Source organism: Dryobates pubescens, chromosome 10 (assembly GCF_014839835.1).
Source record: "Dryobates pubescens isolate bDryPub1 chromosome 10, bDryPub1.pri, whole genome shotgun sequence".
Lineage (NCBI taxonomy): Eukaryota > Metazoa > Chordata > Aves > Piciformes > Picidae > Dryobates > Dryobates pubescens.
Window position 1 is genome coordinate 12,167,362 of NC_071621.1, and position 19,651 is coordinate 12,187,012.

At 41.8% G+C, this 19,651-nt stretch overlaps 1 protein-coding gene across 1 annotated transcript in view; it reads left to right on the plus strand.

Annotated features, from left to right (window-relative positions):
- Window positions 1-19,651, plus strand: part of TENM4 (teneurin transmembrane protein 4) — a 901,855-nt gene that overhangs the window by 702,049 nt on the left and 180,155 nt on the right. Inside the window, exons 14-16 of the mRNA XM_054164697.1 lie at window positions 7,655-7,756; window positions 12,444-12,638; window positions 17,257-17,457. Of these exons, the coding sequence (XP_054020672.1) occupies window positions 7,655-7,756; window positions 12,444-12,638; window positions 17,257-17,457 (498 nt within the window). The remainder of the gene's footprint in view (window positions 1-7,654; window positions 7,757-12,443; window positions 12,639-17,256; window positions 17,458-19,651) is intronic.

Here is a 19,651-nt window from a genome sequence, read left to right on the forward strand (position 1 = left end):
GCAATTTCCATTGAACTTGGTGATATCCTTAAATGAAAGATAGTGTAGTGTGAAGTCTTATCATGAGTATGGGCAGAAGCATGCCACTTTATAAGTTCTATCAGGGTAAAGAGTGACTGCAGTGGGAAAAGAAGCAATGAGATAAAGGTTTAAACCAAGTTTCCCTCAAAATCTACCAGCTGTGAGATTATTCATACTGGATAAGTCCCCTGAGACAAATGGCAAAAATCCCAAAGTATCTTCAGCAGCTGTAAGTCAGCGTGGTGCATGAAGTGAAGCTGGCTTGCTCCAAGCTGTTTCATTCTCTGCTTTGATAATTAAAGCTCTTAAGCAGGAAGGACCTTAAAGAGTACTTCAGAAGAAGAGTTTGGCTCCTTGAGAAGTTTAGGCTTTCACATTTAATGAATGTTTTCCATCTCTCATTTTTGTGAATCTAGAAGCACTTTTGTAGATCCTTCATTTCCTGACTGAGGTAGGCTATACTAGGGTAGGGAATACCTGCTGCCTCAGACAGGCATTTCTGTACCATTCTTCAAAATGAGACAATGTGGATCTGAAAACGTTGTGTCTCATCATCTCATTTACTCCTTCTCCCAGAGGAGATCTGGATGTTTACAATATTGATTCAGAAAGTTACTTGTGTTGGGGTTTTTGGTTGTTCGTTTGGGGTTTTGTTCTGTTTTGGTTTGGTTTTGTTTGGTTTTTTTTTTAAGTTGCTAATTAGATTTTGAAGCTGGCAGGACAATAACTTCCATACACAAGCTTCTGCAGTCCCCATTAGAAGCCACATCACCTTAAGTGTTGCTGGTCTGTTCCCAGTGTGAGTTATTTGCTTTCAGGAGGTTTGCTCCTATGCTGTTGGTTGTTAGAAAGTGGCATGGGAGCTTTGGACACAATAGCAAAAACATATGAAAGCATCATGCATCATCCACTGACCTTCCAATTCATAATCTTCGCTCTCACCAGCTGGTGTCAATCACACTGGAGATTTGGAAGCCAAGAGAAAGCTGTGGGAGTCAGACTGAAAACAGGGAATATACATCTCTTTCTGAAAAATCATCACCCATGGTCTCCCAGTGAACTTTAACAATAAAACAAACAAAACATTGTTATGATTCTCTAAAGCAGTTCCCAAAGCATTATTCATAAAACACCATATGGAATTTTGTGTATATTGGAAAATATGTAACAGCTTAGAGTTGTAGAATGAAGACTAGAACCTTGCCATGTCTGCAGTAACCTGTTTATTGATTGGCAGCTTCTCACCTCTGCAGTATTGTTGATTGTGAATATATTAAAGATAATTTCTTTGTGCCACTAGCTTAAGGTCTCCCTATAAGTTAAGAGTTTGATCTCTTCTATCATCTAAGTCCCAGTGGATAGCACTTTGACTAAGTCCTAGCTTCTGAAATGTTGTCCATTTTGAGCCTTCATTATCGCCAGGATTCCCGCATCATGACTCCCTAATTTCTGAAGCCAAGTCACCCACCACCTCCTGTTTGGTTGTGAATTTAGATATTAGAGCAGTGTGCATATATGTGTATATGTTATGTGTACATTTCAGAAATGACATAAAATCAGCTTACCTGTCCAGCTGGCACAGTCTTCAACCACTGAAGTGAAATCCAGTCCTTGTATGAAGACAGGCATTTTTCTGGGAAGTTTTCAGTGACTATGAATCACAGAATGTTAGGGGCTGTAAGGGACCTTGAAAGATCATCCAGTCCAACCCCCTGCTAGGGCAGGATCACCTATACCAGATCACACAAGGAATGCATTCCAGCAGGTTTTGAATATCTCCAGAGAGGGAGACTCCACAATCCCCTGAGCAGCCTGTTCCAGTGTTCTGTCACCCTCACAGTGAAAAAATTTTCCTCACCTCTCTGCCTATGACTTGCTAATGCCTGGGATCTTCAAAGTAAAAAGCAATTTCAGTCTGTGATTTTACCTAAGAATATGACTTGGATCATACTCATCATTGCACACAACACTCAGACCTGTCGCTCACAAGCCTAACTCACAACCCTTGCATCTTCCCATTAGCTTGAATTAATGGGGCAAGTTCATTTAAAGCTTCCTTAGTGGAAATACTTTTTGAGCTGTTTGGGAGCATCTTTGAGATAAAGATGTACTGCATGAATCTTCATCACTTTTTGGAATTGATTCTCAGTAGTAAAGAACTTCTGGGACTGTGCAGAGACCTTAATTGTTCTGAGTCATGCCAGGCAAGTTTTAACTGCTAAAAAATGGGAAGTGGCACCAGCCAAGCCACTGAAGTAAAGAGTTTCTCTTCACTTCATCTCATCCCTATCAGGTTATTCCAGGGCAAAGTGAGCTTGTGTAAACTGAGAACAAGTTAGAAATGTTACTTTGGGCAATATTAGAAAAACAAGGAGCATCAGAGGAAACAGTGAAGTAGGATGAAGGGAGTTTTAAGGGCCTACTCTATTATTAATAGCATAGGAAATTCAGGCCACAATTTAAAGCTACTCAGGTGCTTCAGTGAAGAAAGTACAGTGGCTTTCATTCACCTGGTTGGATTTTGGTTTCTCTTCCTTTTCTGTTGGCCACAATCTGATATAAGGTAGTTTGGGCACAGCTGCAAAGAAGAACTTGGGAAATCACCAACTGAGGAGACAGTGAACTGTGAAGTGATCTGTGAGCACACAACTGCATTTTTGCAGAGTAAACTGCCAGATCTACAGATTAATCTCAAAATAGACATGAACTTTTTTTTTTTTTTTTTTTTTGCATGCTTTAGTGTTGATCAATGTGGATGAGATCTGAACAATTAGGGGTGGACTTTGATGATAATATCTACATCTGAACTGGTCAGAGGAGTAAAGGAAGCACTGCTGGAGTGAAGTTTATTAGATTAATTCACCCTAAGGTGAATTACTCCAACAGGACAAGAGATGATGGTTTTAAACTGCTGGACCCCATCCTCTTTAATATCTTCATTGATGATCTGGATGAGGGGATTGAGACAGTCATCAGCAAATTTGCAAAGGACACCAAGTTGGGAGCAGATGTTGGTTAGTTAGAGGGTAGAAGGGATCTGCAGAGGGACCTCAACCGACTGGACAGATGGGTGGAGTCCAACAGGATGGCATTCAACAAGTCCAAGTGCTGGGTGCTGCACTTTAGCCATGGCAACCCCATGCAGAGCTACAGGCTGGGGTCAGAGTGGCTGGAGAGCTGCCAAACAGAGAGGGACCTGGGGGTGCTGATTGACAGCTGCCTAAACATGAGCCAGTAGTGTGCCCAGGTGGCCAAGAGCATCCCAGCAGGCCAACGGCATCCTAGCCTGCATTAGGAGTAGTGTGGCCAGCAGGAGCAGGGAAGTCATTGTGCCCCTGGACTCTGCATTGGTTAGGCCACACCTTGAGTCCTGTGTCCAGTTCTGGGCCCCTCAGTTTAGGAAGGACATTGAGACACTTGAACATGTCCAGAGAAGGGCAACAAGGCTGGTGAGAGGCCTTGAGCACAGCCCTGTGAGGAGAGGCTGAGGGAGCTGAGATTGTTTAGCCTGAAGAAGAGGAGGCTCAGGGGTGACCTCATTGCTCTCTACAACTACCTGAAAGGTGGTTGTAGCCAGGAGGGGGTTGGTCTCTTCTCTCAAGCAACCAGCACCAGAACAAGAGGACACAGTCTCAAGCTGCACCAAGGGAAGTTTAGGCTCGAGGTGAGGAGAAAGTTTTTCACTGAGCGAGTCATTTGTCATTGGAATGGGCTGCCGGGAGGTGGGGGACTCACCATCCCTGGAGGTGTTCAAGAGGGGATTGGACGTGGCACTTGGTGCCCTGGTTTAGTCATGAGGTCTGTGGTGACAGGTTGGACTCGATGATCTTTGAGGTCTCTTCCAACCTTAGCGATACTGTGATACTGTGAACCAAAAGAGGGTAGATTTAGACTAGATAAAAGGAAGACACTTTTTACAATGATGGTGGTGAAACACTGGCGCAAGTTCCCCAGAGAGATGGTAGTTGTCACATCCCTGGAAACATTCCAGCTCAAGTTGTTTGGGGTTTTGAGCAACCTGATCTAGTTGAAGATATTCCTGATAAATGCAGGGAGGTTTGACTAGATGACCTTGAAAGGTCCCTTCCAACCCAAAACATTTTGTGATCGTGAGAGTCAGGAAAGTTTGGTTACCTAAACACAGTTACACTGCATTTCTGTGGTCATTCTCAACTTCTAGATCCCATTATACATAGTCAGTACGGTGGAAGAGTCATCCAGTATAACCTCCTGTAGACACCTAATTGGTGCACTGAGTATTGCCTGTCTTTTCCTGGGTTCCACAAGTACCTCAGCTGAACGACACTGAACTCTAATATTTCCAGTAACAAGGTTTACCTTTCAAACTGGTGTGGTGCATGGTTACCCTTTGGAACAGCTGCCATGCCTGATGTTACGTTGCTTTTTAGATGGTGCTTTGATTTTTTAAAATTATTTTGCATCACTATTATTTATTATATTACATAAACTTACCAAGAAAGTTGAATGGATGTTTTAATCCTCCTCAAGGACTCAATTCAGTCCTTTCAAGCAAAACCTTCAGGGGAAAAAAAAGAAAGGAAAAAAACAAAAAAAGAAGAAAAAAAAAGCTTTTAAAAGGAGTTATTAATTTACCATAGGTGTTGTCATAACACTGGGGGTCTGCCCTTCATCTAGCACTGACAGAGGTATTCCAATTGACTTCAAAGGTCATGCATACATAACCTCCAAACAGTGTGGCTACAGCTTGTAGACCCTGACCCAGAATGACAGCATGCTGGTGAGGTTTCATGAGACATCTAAGTACTGCCCTGATGCTGAACAGAGTGGCCCTGCTACTGCTTCCAATTTTGGGGCAGTAGAAAGCAGTTCACTTTTTTTTTTCTCTCAGCTGCATTGATGTTTTTGCCACCTTTTGAGCTTAAGCGACTCATTGAAAGGGGTGACGAGTTCCAAAAGCAGCGCAAGAAGAGGGAAATTAGACTTGCACCTAGGATGAGAGAATTAGAGGAAAAGGAGCGAAGTGACCCTTTCAGCAACAGGCGAGCTGTTAAATCTCCTTTCCCATCTCATTCTCTACTTTCACAGTACTCAGACTCTCTGTGTTCTTCATAAGTATGTATATGTGCATAGAAGAATCACAGAATGACTTGAGTTGAAAAGGATCATAAAGATCATCTGTTTCTGATCCCTCTGTCATGGGCAGGGACCCCTTCACTAGACCAGGTTGCTCAAAGCCTCATCGAGCTTGCTCTTAACACTTCCAATGCCACTCTCATGAGGCCCCACCACATGGAGTACTACATCCAATTCTGGGGCCTCCAGTACAAGAGGGTTATCAAACTGCTGGAGCAGGTCCCAAGGAGGGCCACAAAAATGATAAGAGGGATTTAGACTCTCCTCTATGGGAACAGGCTCTATGGGGCTGTTCAGTTTGGAGAAGAGAAGTTTCCAAGGAGACCTTATAGCAGCCTCCCAGTACCCAAAGGGGGCCTACAAGAAAGCTGGGGAGGAACTTTTTATAAGGGCTTCTAGTGACAGTATGAGAAGAGATGGCTTTAAGCTAAAAGAGGGTGGATTTAGACTTGATATTATGAATAAATTATTTACAGTGAGGATGATGAGACTCTGGAACAGTTTGCCCAGAGAGGCTGTGGATGCCCCTACCCTGGAGGTGTTTAAGGCCAGATTGGGTGAGGTCTTGAGCAACCTCTTTTAATGGAAGGTGTTCCTGTCCATGGCAGAGGGGTTAGAACTAGGTAATCCTTAAGGTCCTTTTCAACCTAAACCATTCTATGAATTTATGAGGAGTCCACAACTACTCTGGGCAGCCCTTTCCATATCTGCATGTGTTTCCTGAAGACAAGAGGGCTATAATCATTGTAAACAAAGCATAGAGAAAAAATGCATAAAGCAGAACTATTTCTGTTTCCAGAAGTGAAACTAAACCATCACCAAGTTCTGAAGATTATGTACATATGGGTTATTATTAAATTTTCATTTCCAGGTTAGATTTATGTTTATACCTGTTGCGAAGTGAATATCTGCTTAACTATAGCGGTTAAGCATTAGAAAACTGGCAGCACTCCCTTGTACCTTCCTTGCTGCGTGGAGCTATCTGATTATGAGATGCCCAATGCCAAGACTTAAAGCATAAATGCTTGAAACTGGTTTTATTATTTAAAACTGCTGTTGCCCTTTATGAATGATTAAATTACACCACATCCTTTAAAATGTCCTTCAGAAACCTCTGTTGTTTGGAGAACACCCATCCTGAAACAGGCTTCCTTCCAATTGTGATTGGAAGCTAATCTCCACATCTCTGCTGCAGCTGTTTCTCTTCACTTGCACCAATAGGAAGTTTACAAATAACTTTGCTACCACAAGGCCTTGTGAAGTACATCTGTGAAAGCAGAACCATTATTCACATGGCTGAGATTTCCACCCCATCCCATGACAGATGTACCGCTGTGACCCCTCCTGTGTAGATAAATGCAGTTTTAATCTGATATGCATCTTCCTCAGAGAAAACATAAAACAATAGTGTGGAATGAACCATAGTATTCCATCAGCTTTCTAAACCCACTCACATTTACTCAGTCTTCACTCACAGTTTGATATGAATGCATTTACCAGCTTATGTTCTTTCATGAAAGATCATTTTTAACCCCAATATTCTGATCTGTCCTCAAAATAGAAGTGGTAGATAACATTTTGCTTACCTGTGAACTTCCTTTGAAAGATGGATAGCCACTGGTTTTGCCAAAGTCAGGGAATTTCAGATGGTAACTAAAAAGAGAAGAAAGTGTGAAACAGTCCCATTCCTGTTCCAACAAGATACAATATTAGCCCCACCACTTTGTGCTGTTTGGATAATATTGCAGAACAAACCAGAAGACATTTGGTTAGAAATAATCCTCCAACAGACAGAAGGCATCAACCAAGTGTCTCTATTCAGTAACTTCATGGTGGAACATTTCTGGCATAGCTCAGCTCTGTTTGGCACAAGTGTCCCAAATTCACTTAACCCAGTCAACAAAATCAGACCAAAGGTGCATGTTCTGCCATGAGAATGGTGTGTATTGCTTCCCTCCCATAAATTCAAAATTCGAAAGTGATTGGAAAACTCATAGAACCATAGAATAAAGGTTGAAAACACCTCTAGCATTGAATCCAACCATCAGCCCAACACCACTGTGAAGCCTAAGCCATGTCCCAGAGTGCCAAATCTACACATTTTCTGAACACTTCCAGGGATGTACTCCATCGCCTCTGTGGGTAGCCTGTTCCAATGTCTGGCTTCTCATTCAGTAAAGAAATTTTTCCTAGTATCCAGTCTAAATCTCCTCTGGTGCAACTTGAGGCCAGAAGAAAAGAAACATGGAAATTCTCAGGTACTGAGTAAGGGTAAAGCTGGGTGGGTGCTGAGCAGCTGTGATTTAATCATAGGATTTGCTGTTGCTCCACACTAATGTGTTATGGTCGAACTATGAATTGGTGTAAACGGATGAGCAAGTGGAGCTCAGACTAATGCTTTCAGCCCCAAGTGTGGTGATTGCTTTGATGTTTCAGCTGTCCTGCCATCCAGAGCCCTCCCAAACTCAGAGGTGTTTTCTTGCCTAAAGATGTATCTGAATTCTCTTTTGTTTTCCAGAATCAGTGGATAATTGTCCCAGTAATTGCTATGGGAATGGAGACTGTGTGTCTGGGACTTGCCATTGCTTCCTTGGCTTTCTGGGCCCCGACTGTGGCAGAGGTAGGAACTTGATTAACTTTTTCCTTCTTCCCTTTGGTTAGCATTTTTCTTGTGGAAATTAATATTCATGCCTGTGCTTTTTACAAAGTATACTTCACCCAGCTTGGAGATACTGCACTTGGATGGAAATGGAAACAGGTTGGATCTGTGTATTTCTTTGCTACTCATCATGATTTCTGTGACCTTAGCAACAAAAGTCCAGCTGCATCTGGACAGGCAAAATGTCACATTGGGAATTTTCTCTCTGGGAGCAACTTCAGAAAAGATGACTTGGAAATGTGGCATTATTATTGTTTGGTTAGCAGAGCTCTCTACCATTGTGTGGCATGACCCAATAATGATACTGTCTTTTAAGACAGTGGTTATGTAGAAATTAAGTACCATTTTCATTGCTGCAGGCTCTGCAAGTCTGCCAGAGCTGTAAGTGATTGCTGACAGCCTGGCTACGAGGAGTGAGGCAGGGCTAGAGTAAGGCTGGGAGTGGAGGAACGGCAGGAAGAACTGGATATTCTTGCCAAAACTGGGAAGGAGTCTTACTCCAGCAAAGCATATAATACATTTTTCTGCTTAAGTGAAAAGTATTTCTAATAAATGGTTTTGGAATGATTTTCATTTGACCCAAAATTCTTAGGTTATTTAAACATTTTAAAAACAAACTGCAGTACTTTTAGTAAGAACACATTTTAGACTGAGAAATCAAAACGTTCTATGTGAGAAATGCCAGAATGCTGTGCATCAACCTTTGTGAGGCCTTTTTTTGGCTCAAACAGTCCAACAAACTAAGTGCAGATTTACAAATTTAGGGAGGGAGGTAGTGTAAAAAGTTAGTGCCCACACAAGGAGCTTTGCTAAGGCAACAGGTCAGTCCCTCACCCCAGCTCATCACTTTGGAAAGCAGGCTGGCTCCTTCCCAAGAAAGAGATCTCAACTCTGTCCAGTCCTGTGTCCTCTCTGCCTCCAGCTGAGCTTGGGACACATTGGTGTATCCCAGCCCAGAGATAAGGAGAGCCACACACCCCGCAGGCAAGGAGCTCTCTGCTGAAGCAGTGTGGTCCAGGCTGAAACCCCAGTGGTGTTTCAGAGTTCACAGCCCAGTAAGATGGATGTGGCAGTCTGCATCCCTGAGAGCTGTTATGTCAAACTTCTTGCTGACTCAGATTACACTTGGTTTGCATTTCCTTACACTTGGTTTGCATTTCCAAGCTCCTTTTCAAACCCGTAGAGCAGGACACAAAAGGAGTGTTTTTTTTCCATCTCCCACAGCATATTCCTACTCACACTTCCTAACTTTAGGTAGGGGCAGAAGTTCAGGGTTTGTTTTCCTCAAGGCTCCCTGCAGAGTTAGTGGAGAAAGAGAATCTCCTTCACAAGGCAGAATATTTAAACTTTTGTTCTGAATTCCCTGTCAGAGGAATTTCTCTCCCTTCATGGGTTGTATACCCAGCTTTCTCAGGCACTTCAGCTGAGCCACATGAGTATCTCCTGCTTCACTAGTGTGTTCATTCTGGCTGATAGGAACATATTTTACCTGTCTCCCTCTTTTGATTCAGAATCATTTGTAATTATCAGATTACTCCCTGCCTTTAGGAAGACAGATTAGTACCTGGAGTGTCAAACTGATATTTATATATGCATTTCCACCCAGTGGGCTTGTTAAATGGATCATCTTGCCATGAGCATGAGATACAAGGACTCCAGCACTGCCTTCCTGTTTGTTTTCAGGGGAATCTAAGACGCTGCTTTTGACCTCCAAATCCCTCAGAGGGCAGCAACTGTGGCATGTGTAAGGCTGCTACAGTATCTGTCTGCAGCTGTGTATCAGTTCCTGCCCTGAGCAGTAATCCTTAAATAAGCAAGTCAGTAAGTCAGTCCACATGAAGATTTCTGTGTCATAGATATGCTGGATGTTCCTCTGTTTCTATCCAGCTTTGAAATTCGCCTTCCAAACAAGTGGGAAACTGTGGAGCAGAAAATACTTCTGCTTTTAATAACAGCTAATTATTAATGAATTATTAATGCATTATTTTAAACCAAGTAAACCAGAACAAATCACCAAGGCCTACTTGGACATGGGAGATGTCATTTTAAGGTTCTATAAGACGTAAACAGCCAACCAGACAGGCTGTGGAGTCTCCTTCATAGAGACTTTCAAAACCTGCCTGGATGTATTCCTGTGTGACCTGGTCTAGATGGTCCTGCTCTGGCAGGACTGATCTTTTGAGGTCCCTTCCAACTCCTAACATTCTGTGATTAACCAAATGATCTGACTCTGGTGCTAAACTTTCCCAGAAAAGTGGGCTGCATTTGGGCTGCTGCTGCCATAACCACACTAGAGGATTACTATAATTTCAGCATCTTCAGACTTGATGTTGGAATCTGAATGACCAAACAATAATTATGTCTTTATATCTGGAGAAGGAAAAATCCAGGAACCTCTTTTGTCTTTATTCATTATAGCATGCTACAAAGGAGGTTTGTTCCTGCCATTGCCTTGACATTTGTACCAGCACTTTCCAGTTATGCTGAAGGTGTTCTCCATAGAAGGCTCTGTGGAGGGCCAGTCTTAGTGCAGATGGCTTCTAATTTATCTGATCTCATACTGATTGATCAGCTGTCTTTTCAGAAAACATCTAAGTATTTCTCAGCAACCTCTCACTGGTTATGTGCAATTAGTCTTTCTTCTTGTTGAAAAAAAAGCTGCAGGCTATCCTCTTCCAGTGCCTTGAAAGAGCAGGCTCCATTACTGAGCATTTGAAACTAGAGACAAGGCGGGCGGAAAATGCCATCAGCCAAGCTGAAAAGTGAAATTACAGAGCAAGTTTGCTGTGAATCATGTGCACATTACAGTGCATCTTAAACAATTTGTGTCTCATGTTGTGTAGGTAGATATCTCCTTGCAAATGATGCACTTGAATCGCACCACTGCAATGTGCTTCGTTTAAAGGCAACAGAGGGCTCCTTGGTAATAGCAGATGCCAAGTTCCTTTATTTTCTAAACCTCTTTTACCTTGGCCAGGCAAATATAGTTTATTGCATGTCAGAACTGGCAATGCTTTGTGTTTTGTTGAGGTTGCTGTAATTCTGTAGCACTCTAACCAATCTGACTGTGAGTCAAACTCCAAAATATCTTAACACATGAAAACTACAGAGGATGCACATTGTGTGATTACTGTCTGAAAAGATGGGAAGAAGAGAGGAATGTTTCCCTTAACCATGCTAACACCTCTTCCCACATGTAATCAGAGTCTGGAACAAAGCCAAAGAGGTTCATTATTTTCATCACATGCCTAATGCAGTTGAATTAAGCAACAGACTAGAATATTCCTTCCACATTTGCCCTGCATAAAGGCATTCATAAAGTGCCTTTCTGAGGGACAGAGGAGAAGCCCAGCTGCTCTCACCTAAGGGTGATGTGCAGCAGTGAACAGAAAGAAGTCTGAGTGTAGCTAGGCTGGAATGGAAGAGAAGAGGGCTTAAAAAAGAGGCTTAAGAGATAGTGAACAGGGTAAGGCTCTTCTTTCTGATGGACAGGAATCAGCAGCTTCCTCAGTAAAATCACAAAATCAAAGAATAGCAGGAGTTGGAAGGGACCTCTGGAGATCATCTAGTCCAACCTCTCTGCTAAATCAAGCTCACATAGAGCAGGTTGCATAGGATCACATAAACCAGAACAGCAGAAAAAAATGGAGTGCAAGGTGGCTGCTGTGGAGAATAGAAAAGGGAAAAGACATCATCAGAGCTGAAAGGAAGCTGAAAGGAGCAGTGATTACCAAAACTTTGGTTGTGGAGTCTGGGGTCTGGTCCTTAATGCCCTCTGCTTCCCTGGATAATGTGCTCTGTATCCTTCATTCCACTCTGCCTGATATTTTCCAAATTCAGCTCAGAAAACACTCAATCCTGGAAGCTATCATGCCACAGCTTGAGCCTGTCATCTTCTCCTCTTTATCACAGTAAAGAAGTCCTGTAACTGGTTGGCCTTGACAATCAACCAACTTTGCTGTAAACAAGAGCAATGAAAAATACCTTTATAAACTGAATCAAAGATCAGAGGATAGATGTAGAGAACTTGTATTACATGGGATTTGGGAAGACCAGAGGCATTGTGTCTGATGATAAATGAAGTCCAGCAAAGGTGATAACACAAAACAGGGGTGGAGATGCAGTTGGTGGTATGACATGAACTAAATCAGGGAAATAGTCTTAATGTGGCATTCTGGACTCTGAGCAAAGCAGCTGAAGCCTGTAAAGCTGAGAAGTATAAGAGAAAAATAGGGAGTGATTTGTGTACAGCTAAGGTCCTCAGCAGAGGCAGTGCCAAGGAAAGTATGAAGTCTGGCAGTGGATTGGGGATAGCGATAACAATCTAAGGTCAGTGGTGCTGCTGAAAGAAGACACCAGTACACTGAAAAGTCAGAGTACAAGAAAATTCTGACTTTAGTTGGTGAAAAAAAGTCTCAGAGGCACAAAGCAAGGAGATATTCTAACTCAAGGGCACTGTTTGTTTGCTTTATGCAGTCATAGGAGAATACTGTTCACAGCTGGGTGTCATCCACGTAAAAGAATTGGTTTTGGCACTGAAGACTGTCTATGAAGAACATAAATCCCATGCTGCACTCTTGTGCTTTTTTTTTGGAGTGAGAGTCATGTACAGTTGTATTTTAATGTGATTACTATGATCTGTCCCCAGCATCCTGCCCAGTGCTGTGCAGTGGAAATGGGCAGTACATGAAGGGGAGGTGCTTGTGCCACAGTGGCTGGAAAGGAGCAGAATGTGATGTCCCAACCAACCAGTGCATTGATGTCTCCTGCAATAACCATGGCACCTGCATCATGGGGACCTGTATCTGCAACCCAGGCTACAAAGGCGAGAGCTGCGAAGAAGGTATTTGCAAGATTCACTCCATTAGCCTTTTGCTTTGACTGCTGTTGCAGAATTACATGGGCAGAGGCAATTCAGGGTAGGACTGGCACTTAAACAGAACAGTAATGGGCACCTTAGAGATACAATGGGTGAATGCAACATAAAAATGAAACATTGCAATAACTCATCGTTAGCTATCATATTTGTTAAGTAATGAGATGAAAACACATCAAATGCTTCAAACAGAAAAATCTAGTTGAAAGACCAGGACATCTAATCATATGTTCAAATGTTCTTATTAAAGCATCATTTCCATTTGCACATCTCAGTGTATAATTACTTTTACAGTGCTTTCCTCTCTGCTACGCTATGCCAAGCGATTTCAGTTGCTTACATGCACAAAGTGGTGGCATGTGAGTGAAAGTCCCTGATTCTTGTCAGCTTTAAAAGCATAGAAATTATTAGGACTTGGAGTAAATTCTGCTTCAAAATTGGATATTATTTTAATGGCTTTTCCATAGCCTTTTTCTCATGTTAGCCAGGAAACATTTCTCATTTACATTTAGATTTGTGGCTCAGACATACAGTACCTTTTAGCACTTATCTTTAACCTTTTTGTGTAGGAAGTCACCTGCCACCATAAACCTGAGTCTGTGACTGCTTCTTATTGCTAAATGAAAAAAGTGGACAGTTTTGAAATGCTCAAATTATTCAGGCAATTATAAAAATACATCCCAAAGTGCCTGATTTAAAGAGCAACATTCAACACTTTTGAAAACTATTCTCAAAACTCTATGCAGATGACCTGACAGATAATTATGTTTCAATTACACCTCTACAAATACATATTTAAGGCTTCTGCACCACCTGATGGGTTTAAGACATCAGTTTGATTCATAGAGTAATAGGATGGTTTGGATTGGAAGGGACCTGAAAGATGATCTAGTTCCAACCCTCTGCCATGGGCAGGGATACCTTCCACTAGACCAGGTTGCTCAAGGCCTCATCCAGCCTGGCCTTGAACACCTCCAGGGTGGGGGCATCCACAACCAGTGCTGGGTAAACTGCTCCAGCATCATCACTGTAAAGAATTTCTTCCTAGTATTCAGTCTAAATTTACCCTCCTCAAACTTCAATACATGTATAAGCTTCAATACATGTATAAGAATCACAATGGCTTGAATTTATTTATGGTTGTCTTCATATATGGAGGGTAAAGATTTGTCTGAAGAGGCTTTACTTTATGGACAATGAAAACAGGCTGGATTGGAGCCGGACACTCAAATGGCATCTAATGGAGCAATTCCTCAGATGCTTTAAACATATTGGATTGGGACATCTCTGATGTAAAGTAGCTTCAGAGTCAGTAAATGTTAGAGATGAATACAGTATCAGCTCTATAACAATATCTCATCTCTGGAGAAAGCTTCATTTTGGCTCAAGAAAGCACAATTCAGTGAAGCCATGGGGTATGCAAACCCCAAAGATGGTGACTGCTGAAGTATCTTTAAGGCATCATATCTCTACTGGATAAACAGAAATGAAAAGATCCTGATTTTGCCTTCAGCTAGATATGTTTGAGGTGTGTAAGTCAGAGTAATATTTGGCCTTTTTTTAACAGGAACCTCTTTTCCCTGGTTACATTTAAAGCAGAAAAGCCAGTTAGTTATTTTATCTTATCACTGGAGCAGGGGACAGTGTCAGTCCCACTAGGTAAAAACTTGAAAGAGAAGGAAGAACAAAGAGAACATCATTTTTCTAGTGAGCTATTTAGTGTTTGTCCAAGTCATGCATTTGTTTTTCACATCCTAGGCATAATTTGTATTGTGTTGCGAGGGGGTGAAGTAACTCAGAAATATGCCATGCAGGAAATCTCGAGGACATATATATGTATATTTAGATCTAGTAAGAAAAGTTGATTTATACTATTTTTTAAATTGCTCTTACTTTTTAATTTATCTTCTAAGAAGAACCATCTGGCATTGATTACTTTTTATTATTTCTCAGTTCTCATAGCTTCACTGCTTAGTCCGCATTTGTAATGGGTTTTCATTCCAAGGTTTCTTCTGTCTTTCTTTTTCCCCTGTAGAAGTTCAGCAATGTTTATAAGACATCAGCCAACAATCATACAGGAGTTTTTCTTTTCTCCTTCCTTCATTTATTGGTTCATATTTTATAAGGCATGGGCTAAGCCAGTGAGACATTAAAGGGAGGGGAGCAAATTTAAGCAGCAAAAAAATGAGAAGTTATTCTTTGGGTACCAGCTAAGCCTAATAACTTGTGTGACCAATGAAGCATACTGGGTAAAAGCGTAGAAGAGGCACTAACTTGCTGCACGATTTAGCTCCCTGGCAAAGATTCTGTACAAGGCTGAACTATAAATGGGGCATTTTCCAACCAGGAATTAGACCACTTGGGACATTTTCCAAGCAGCAATGCAGATATATGCAAAATTTTCTTTTTTTCCCTTCTTGTTTTCCAAGTATATCAGATCTTGTCAGCTCTGCCCTTCTGCCCTGCTCTCCATCTCTGCTTCTCCCAGAACTGAGCAGTTATATGTGTCAAACAGAGCCCCCTAAAAATATACCATTGTACTCCAAATCCACTAAGCAATTGATTAAGAAGAAAGAAGCAGCCCATAATCCTGTCCCAGGGCCCTTCCAACGGTGCAGAGAGCCTAAAGAGATACTGCTAGTGAGGCTGAGGTTAAAGTAGCCATTGTGTGTGACGTTTCCTGAAAGGGCTCATTTCAACATGAAAAATGGCCCTGGGATTATGATAAATGGGGGGTTCTGACATGCACATTCCCCTCCTATAATCATCTGTGTTAGAGCTGAGATAGCAGATTGTCTGCCTCCTGTGCTGGAACCCCCCTGTAAAACTCACCTTTTTCCCAACTGACCTTCAGTAGGGATGATTAATTGCCTGGAGGTAGCCTCTTGTCAGTTAGCCTGTGATCTTTGTTCTCTGTGTTGAAACCATCTGCTGAGAACTTACGGGGCTGCTAGTCTGTTTCTTAGTCCTTTTCATACTTATTATTGCTGGGAAAGAAGAGGGCCAGGGCTTCAAGGATCTCATGCTAAAATTGGCACCCTAGCTCCCAGCCTACTAACAGTGAAGGAGATTTATAGACTCATCCTTTCCAGCCTCTTACAATTTTCAAGGATTGTTCCAGCTATGAGCAGGACTTCAGGAATCAAACAAAATCGGAAAATGCTCTCACATGCCTTGGGATAGTAATTGCTGAGCCATTACTTGTCAGGCTGAGAAGGTTTTAAGAATCCAGGGAATTATCAGAGCAGCTGTTGTGTTTCCTTTTAAGGTTTCTGGATCTTGAACAGGTCATTGAGATTCTTATTAGCTTTTGCAGGGTCAGGGGGGAAATATAAACCACAAACCCACCGTGTGTGAGTTGCCCATGTTCGACTCTTCTATATGAGAGCCAGGAGCTGAATAGCTTTCCCCTTGCTGCTTAGCCAGACTGACACTTGTCACTGATCCCCAGGGCACTGCCACACACCATTTGAGGAGATGGGAAAAATTTCTCCAGGCTGTCCTAGAAGCTTTTCTATATAAATAGATGATTGACTCTTCCAGTCCTTTTCTGAGAGGGCGTCTGGTGTGTTTCATGTTTTGCGATTGCTGGGTGAAATTCCCCCATGGACAGAGGAGTTGACAGTTGCCTGCAGAACACGAGTCAGGAATCAGGCTGCAGTACATTCAGTCTCTTGGTGCACAATGCCATACAGTGACCCTGACTGAACGGTCTCCAGTCTTGTTAGGAAAGTACCTCTTTGGGGAAAAAAAAATCCCAAATACTGAAACAAATTGCCCAGGGAGGTGGTTGGGGCCCCATCCCTGGAGATATTCAAAGTGAGGCTTGGCAGGGCTCTGGGCAACCTGATCTAGTTCAGGATGCCCTGCTGACTGCACAGGGGGTTGGGCTAGATGACCAGACCATTCTATGATTCTGTGTTTCTATGATTCTGTGAAACACTCTTAATTGATCAAAAATAAAACCAGAAGTACAGTTTTATACATACATATATACATATACATATATATATATAAAATTTTGTTTAAATCCTTGCTTCAGAAAACTGCCTGGGGATATGTTTAATGTTAAAGTTCTGTGTCTGTGAAGCCTCTCTAGATTTCAGTAGATTGTTCACTTCAAGTGTGTGTCTTGCTGAATAAGGACATCAGCTTCTGCTGAATCTTTATGTAAAATTATTTCTCAGAAAATTAGAGCTCAGCTTTGAATTCATTAGTAATTTAGGTGTTCTAATGGAATAAATGGAAGCATAATATGTGTGCAAGAGAACAGTCGTCTTCTTCTATTCTTAATTGATATTAGCCTGTTCTTGCTAGAAATAACATTTATTAGTGTGGACCTGGGTAAAAAAGTGGATTTTGTCATTAAGTTTGTTTTTAATGTAAGTGGTTTAGGTCTCACTGCCTTTTTGGGACACTATCTTCTTACATTAAACATCTGGTTTGTGCACAGTGGGGCTCTGTTTTCTGGCTGGAGCCTTGAGAAACTATTTCAATCTGTTTGTGCAGATGGCAGTCTGATAGCTTTTTGTCTGAAATTCCCATTTGCTTTCCCTGTCTGTTCCCTCCTCTTTCTCACCTGTAGTGGACTGCATGGATCCCACCTGCTCGGGACGAGGCGTCTGCGTGCGAGGGGAATGTCATTGTTCGGTTGGCTGGGGAGGAACAAACTGTGAGACTCCAAGAGCCACTTGTCTGGACCAGTGCTCTGGTCATGGGACCTTCCTCCCAGATACTGGGCTCTGCAGCTGTGATCCCAACTGGACTGGACACGATTGCTCAATCGGTAACGTCAGCAGTGATTTACTGTTGTTTGTTGGTTTATTTAAACTTCGTGAAATATTCAGGCTCAGAACTGCAAGGAGAGCACTACAAATGGGTTCCAGTAAAGCACAAGTAGGACATGACTGGAAGCAGAAATTCCATAGCTCAACTACATAAATAATTCTGCTTCCATTGCTGAGCATAGAGTAATACAATACATAACCTCATTAACACCATCTGGACTTGCTACTGTTCATTATATCACTGGGAAGGTAACTGATGGGCTGCATAAAACTGTTTGTTCTGCTGTTAGTTCTTGATGAATGCCAGTAGCCACCAAAGGGCCTGTTTTGATTTTTAGGAGATGGTTAAATGCTCTTGTAAACAGGATGGAGGAGGTGACAGTCCTTCAGGTCTCATTTTCCTTTGTAATGTCCTTTTCTAGGCTCGGCTAGAGAAGGATAACTGTCACATGCAGTTCATAGTAAAAGACCATAAGTGTTGTCAAGTGAAAATAAGTCAGCTTAGTAGAAGTATTTAATAGTACAAGCACCTACCAAGGAGACAGATTTTTAAGGTCAGTTCTGTGTAAAGGTCTGTGACCTTCCTTCATTCCTCGGCTGAGTGGGCATCTTGCTCAAAATCTGCATCAGGTACCTGAAGGCTAGAGAAAAATGATTCAGAAACCTTTTCTTCCAACTGCAGTTAGGCTTTAGATGCCATGCTGAGAAATCCTACAGTACATGAAATAGTCAGAACCTATGGAACATTTGTCTTTTGGTTTTTGTGCTGTATATTGTGCTCACAAACAGAAGACTGCAGCGCTAACAGCTTCTTTACCTTGCACAGCTGGGGTGGAACTAGGCCAAAAATCCAGGGCAGCTCAGTATAAGCAGTGAAATGAATTTTCAGCAAAGCAACAACAAAGGAAAAAAGCCCCAAACTGTTGGGAGAGTGGATATAGTAGAAAAATTACATAACATTTTCACTGAGGAATTACTATCATGTGTAAAGAAAATCAGGTTAACAGCTTGCAAGTATTTTAAGAGAGTAATTTCCAAGGATGAAGAAAACTGAATAAACTGGTACCAGGGATATGAGTTAAAAAAAAACAAATCAAAACAAAACAAAACAAACAAACAAAGAAAAACCACACCACAAAACCCTTTTCAACGGTCATCATTTAGGTTAGATGTTAGGAAGATTGTCATAAAGCAGAATTGACTGGACTGAAGAATTAAACAAAAGAGAAGACCTACTTGCCTGGGGCTAAAACTAGGTTGATCAAAACTTTTGCAGCTGTGGGAAGGGAGGCTCTCCTGCATTGATAGGAAGATAAATTTGGTGTTAGGCTTTTTCTTTCCCTATGTTAACATATTCTTTATTCCATTCAGTAAGTGTGCATCTGGAAGGCTGATAACTTCCTAGCAAGTGTCAAGAACCATCTTCAGTTCCATACTTTGTGAATTCATTTATAAGACCACCATGAGGGGCAAGGTAGCCCTGTATTTCTAGTGGTTTTGTAGCATAGCTCATAATTGAGTCATTATTCTGAGTTTATATGGAGGTTTGGGGATTTCAGGGATGGATTTAGAAAATTGTTCATTTCTACACCCAAAGAGAATTCACTTCCCCTTTGTTAACCTACAGGGTCATGAACAGATGATTTATAAGCTTTCCTTTTACTGCTTTTATAAATCCATCTAGTGCAAACTTTCTTTGGCAGTGTGAGGTTATTTGAGACAAACTTGAGCATCATTCCAAGACCCTTTTCCTCACCGAGCTGCTTGTAACGTTCAGGTTATTGTGCCTCACAGCTAAAATCACAGCTAAGGTGATTTGTAAACTTCCATGTCTAGCCTGGACCTTTCCACTGAATTGATGACTTGATTTGAAAGACAGATTTACTCACAGGATGTGTGGTACTCTTCTTGCATGATTAAAATAGAGTGAGCGAGCATGTTAGTACATATAACAACACACTGCCCAACCCACTGGGGTGGAGGTTCTGCAGAAGGATCTAAAGGGGCCAGATTTTTATTGTCCTATAAACCAAGACCAAATAGAACAGAAGAATTATTAAGTGAAAAAATTAAGTCCTGGTATAAATCAACCTCAGGTCAGCCAAGTTGTTAGGAATGTGTTCAGTCCCAGTGAAATCTGTAGGACTGTGCCTACGTGGGCTAGTGCCAAGGACAGCCTCTTTCATAAACCAC